At 45.2% G+C, this 4,490-nt stretch overlaps 1 protein-coding gene across 1 annotated transcript; it reads left to right on the forward strand.

Moving 5' to 3' along the window:
* Nucleotides 1-2,466: 2,466 nt before the first annotated feature.
* On the forward strand, nt 2,467-2,835 carry LOC147458242 (uncharacterized). The gene has a single exon (XM_086511788.1). It carries the CDS (start codon nt 2,467-2,469, stop codon nt 2,833-2,835), a length of 369 nt encoding a protein of 122 aa, XP_086367914.1.
* Nucleotides 2,836-4,490: the final 1,655 nt, after the last annotated feature.

Consider the following 4,490-nt stretch of genomic DNA (forward strand, 5'->3'; position numbering starts at 1 on the left):
GACACATGCCCGACAAAAACCATTAATTATGAAAGACTTCTTTTGTTACAATAAAATCATGTTTTTCTTTAATTGACCAGCATATGACTTTTTTAATTAGTTTATAAAAATAACAATCAAAATTAATACATTTCTATGCCTTAATTTTTTAGAAAGACATCATCATAATTAAAATAACTGCCCTCAAGGGTGCACGTCGACATGTGGTGCTAGAGAGAGAGAGAGAGAGAGAGAGAGAGAGAGAGAGAGAGAGAGAGAGAGAGAGAGAGAGAGAGAGAGAGAGAGAGAGAGAGAGAGAGAGAGAGAGAGAGAGGCTCTCATGGCGGTTTGTGTGTTCGGCAACGTTTTTGCCGCAATACTTGGTTGCCATCTAAATTGCCTTCAAGAATGCACATCAGCGTGCAGCGGTAGACAGAGAGAAAGAATAGAGGAGGCGGCATTGGGCAAATATAAGCAGAAGAAATGGAGCGAGGGAAAGCAGAAGCAGAAGAAATGGAGCAAGGAAAAGCAGAAGGAAAAGGTCCACAATATTATGGTTTTGTTTGATGAGGTTACTTACGATAAGCTTCTTTCTGAGGTTCCAAAGTACAAACTTATTACCCCATCCATCCTCTCAAATCGACTAAGGATGAATGGTCACTTTCTTGCAAAGCTGTTAGGGAATTGATGGCCATAGGCACCATATTTAGGCTTGTAGATGCTCATCAGTGTTCAACAAAAATCATTTTTTGAAACATACAAAATTCGTCTCCTTGAATTTGCCAATTTTAGCAAATTAGGTTATCTTTTTGGGTTTTTGCCCTATTTTTCTCTATTTTGGGGCGGAATTTCTCCTTTTCCTCTTGCTCTCAACCGACATTTTTGAAATTGAAAACAATATGATTTTAAGTTGAGACACATTTTTCGGAATCGACAAGGAGAGTTGAGCTGAAGACCTTTTATTCAAGAGGGAAATGACATAACCAATCTACCACACTTGCGTGATTGAAAAGCTAAAAAGAAGAGAATTTTAATGTCGTAGGAAACTATCCCAAGAGACCTTAAGACAAGGAGAGTTGAACCTGCATTGAAGAGTGAGTGAGAGAGAGAGAGAGAGAGAGAACCTGCCCGTGAAATTTTGAACTACCTTAAGGTGTGCGCGCCAGCGCGCGGTGCGAGAGAGAGAGAGAGAGAGAGAGAGAGAGAGAGAGAGAGAGAGAGAGAGAGAGAGAGAGAGAGAGAGAGAGAGAGAGAGAGAGAGAGAGAGAGAGAGAGAGAGAGAGAGAGAGAGAGAGAGAGAGAGAGAGAGAGAGAGAGAGAGAGAGAGAGAGAGAGAGAGAGAGAGAGAGAGAGAGATGTTGAAGGAGCTCCTTTGGCGGTGGGATATCTACAAGAAGCTCCTGTTTGAGCTCTTTCCGCTGCAATTACGTCGCGTGCCCTCCATCATTAACGAGAACGTAAGGCTCCTCTTCTGCAGGCTGGTGCTACTGAAGAGGCCGAATATGAAGAAGATCATGAAAAACACGTTCATTGGAATGATCACTAAAGCACGCAATGGCGAAGAAATTATAGTAGCTGATGATGCAACAATGCGGATGCATGCGATGGAGATGGTGTACGAGCACGCTACACAACGACGATGTGCAGGCTGTGCCAGAGAGATTCTATAAATGGTTGCCAATTAAACTCTACCAGATGGAAATTGAAGGCTGCCAAGCACTATGGCAAGGTAGCCACCGGTTGGGCCAGTTTATACAACATTAATAGGGAAGAAATGCAGTGGGCAGAGTACATACAAAATGCAAAAAAATGTATGAGGCAAGAGCGCGATCGAGTGTCTGTGCATGTCCATACAGGCGTTCGGAGCCAACTTCTATCAGCCTTGCAACACGCGCTACAAATATTCATGCTGCCTACATTTTCACACAGCACTGCCTACTGGCTACATATTTACACAGCACTGCATTTATTATAAGTTTCCAACTTGCCTCCCTCCCTCTCTGCTTGCTTGCTCATAGTTGCCAACTTGCCTCCTTCCTCTCTCCCTCTCTCTCTACGTTTCTCTCTCACTGTAGACTTCCATTCGGCAACCTTCCGAATGCGTTTCGATCGAGAGTGGGATGGGAGAGTATAAAGAAGCCCCTCATGTCGAGCCTATAAAGCTTGCACTCCATCTCCATCTTCTCTACACTGAGTCCACAGCTCCTGCCAGTACCCCAACACTCCTCTCCTCTCTTGCTTTCGCTATTATTAGCGTAACAACTCATGAGAAGAGAGGGAGAGAGCCGTCCCATCTCCTCTAGTATCGATTCCTCCTTCCCTTTTTCCTCTATAGCCAGCGCCTCTGTAAGACCGCCCAAAAAATTTGAGCTACCCCTCAGCAACAGCTCTTTGCTTTAGCCTAAAATTCCCTGCAGAACTCCCCCTACAATTAACCTCCTGTTTCTGCCTCCACTTTTCCAATTAGCATAGAGCGCAATATCTCCAATGGGGAAAATGAGAGAAAAGAGCAGAGATCATCTCCGAAGCTTGTCCCTTGTGCTTTCATTGTTAGCGCTTTCCATCACCGCAGGTCATGTGCAAGCAGCTCCCATATTCACTATTCCTGAACTTACCAAATGCGAGATTGCAACTGCCTCCTCTGTTGGAGGCCCCCCTCTCACCCTCTCCTTCAATTGCTGCCTCCCTTTAACCTCCACACCCATTAAGGATTTCTCCTTTGAGAAATACAAGCCCAAAAGGAAGCTTATCAGGAGGCCTGCCCATACAGCGAGTGAAGAGTACATTGCTTATCAGGACCTCCCGTTCGAGAGTTCGTCACCTGTAGCAACTGAGATCAAGAAATTGCACAGCTAATTGTGGGGCTGTGCAACTGGACACTGATAGTGCATCAATAGCGAGCAGCCTAGCTGTGAGGCTTGAGTGAGCCCTCGTGAGTCAAGATTTTGTAGGGTCAATCTCTTCGTGAGCCATCTCAAGCATGAACGTGTTCTATGTGACACCACGCACATGTCCCTTGAATTTAGAGGGATCTCTCTCTCTCTCTCTCTCTCTCTCTCTCTCTCTCTCTCTCTCTCTATACATAAGCTACAACAAAATATTGAAATCACGTGAAAAGCTCCCTTGGTTTTTGTGCGGAAAATTAAGAGAGCTCCTTAATTTTATTTTTTTGTAGCTTGCTCTTTTGCTCGGTTTAGAGATTGCTCGGAAAATCTTGCTCGGAGTTAGGGATCCCTCTCTCACACCTTATGAGGTAGAGATGACCACAGACCGACAGGATCAGCTTGAGCAGGAGGCCATTTACCGACTGATTTAGAAGGAGAACGCTGATGCTGGAACTTCTCAGGCACCAACACGGTCAAAGAGCAAGGGCAAAAGGAAGACGGTCCAATGGAAGGATACTGGGTAGTTCTATCTCAGAATTCAAGGGCGACTTTTCTTCTCAGCAGGCAGGGAGAGATGACAGCTCCACCTTGGCCTTTTCAGTTGTCTCTCGCAATCCGTGAGCTTTCTAGAGCTCTGCATCCTTCACCATCTTCTCAATGTCAGACTCTGACAATCCACCAGAAGATGGATTGTCAACATCAGAACCAGACGATGGATTTGTCAGTTCCACATCAGAACCAGACAATGGATTTTTCAGAAATTTTGGAATCTTGCCAAAATTCAAGAAAGAAGGGAAGGATGTGGACGGCTGGCACGTCACCATGTGGGAACGTGTTTTTAGAAGATGGGCAGTGAATCACTTAGTAATTGCTAAAGTAATTACTACGGTAAACCCGAAGCATATAAATAGGGCCCATTACTTTGATATCGGGTTGGCAATTGTTATCACTTGTATTAGCGCTTTGAGCTATAATTGCACTTGAGCATCAGTGGCAGTATTATCGGCTACACTTTCTCTCTCTCTCTCTCTTTGTTATCATATTCACTGTAATCTCAATCATGATATATATATATTCCAGTGATACTGACTTCTCAACAGTCTTCTGAATCTGAATCTGAACTTTATTCCAGTCTTTAAGTCTGATTCTCATTTCAGTATTCATATTTCAGTCTAGTCACTGATTTCTGTCTAGTCTGTTGTCTGATTTCAGATGTGAGCGATGCGTGTGTGCCGAGTGGGAAGAGGAGGAGTGGGTGGAACCACATTGTGAAGTAAGTGTGCTAGGGTCCCTTTATTGTATATATAGGAAGAAGATGATTAATATATTTGAACTATCTAGGGTTCAAGCGAGGCGGGAGCTGAGGAAGGGAGTGAGGCGGGGAGAGGCCTCTACTTCAGGGGTGCCCCCAGGGGAGGGGACCCTGGCTGGGCAGCTCCGGCTCCTCTGTTCCTTCCTCCCAGACCCTACATTTTGGAATCTTGGTGCCATGGGGGCCTCTTGCCATGCTACGGGAAACATTGCTATGCCACTGGCTAGGGCTCAGCTTACAGGCTTCAAACGAAGCTGCTTTCGTGGGGATCGTGTGGAGCGCTGGTGGGAGCAGGCACTGCTGACGGATTTCAC

Source organism: Adiantum capillus-veneris, chromosome 5 (assembly GCF_014529385.1).
Source record: "Adiantum capillus-veneris isolate H3 chromosome 5, ASM1452938v2, whole genome shotgun sequence".
NCBI classification, from domain to species: domain Eukaryota; kingdom Viridiplantae; phylum Streptophyta; class Polypodiopsida; order Polypodiales; family Pteridaceae; genus Adiantum; species Adiantum capillus-veneris.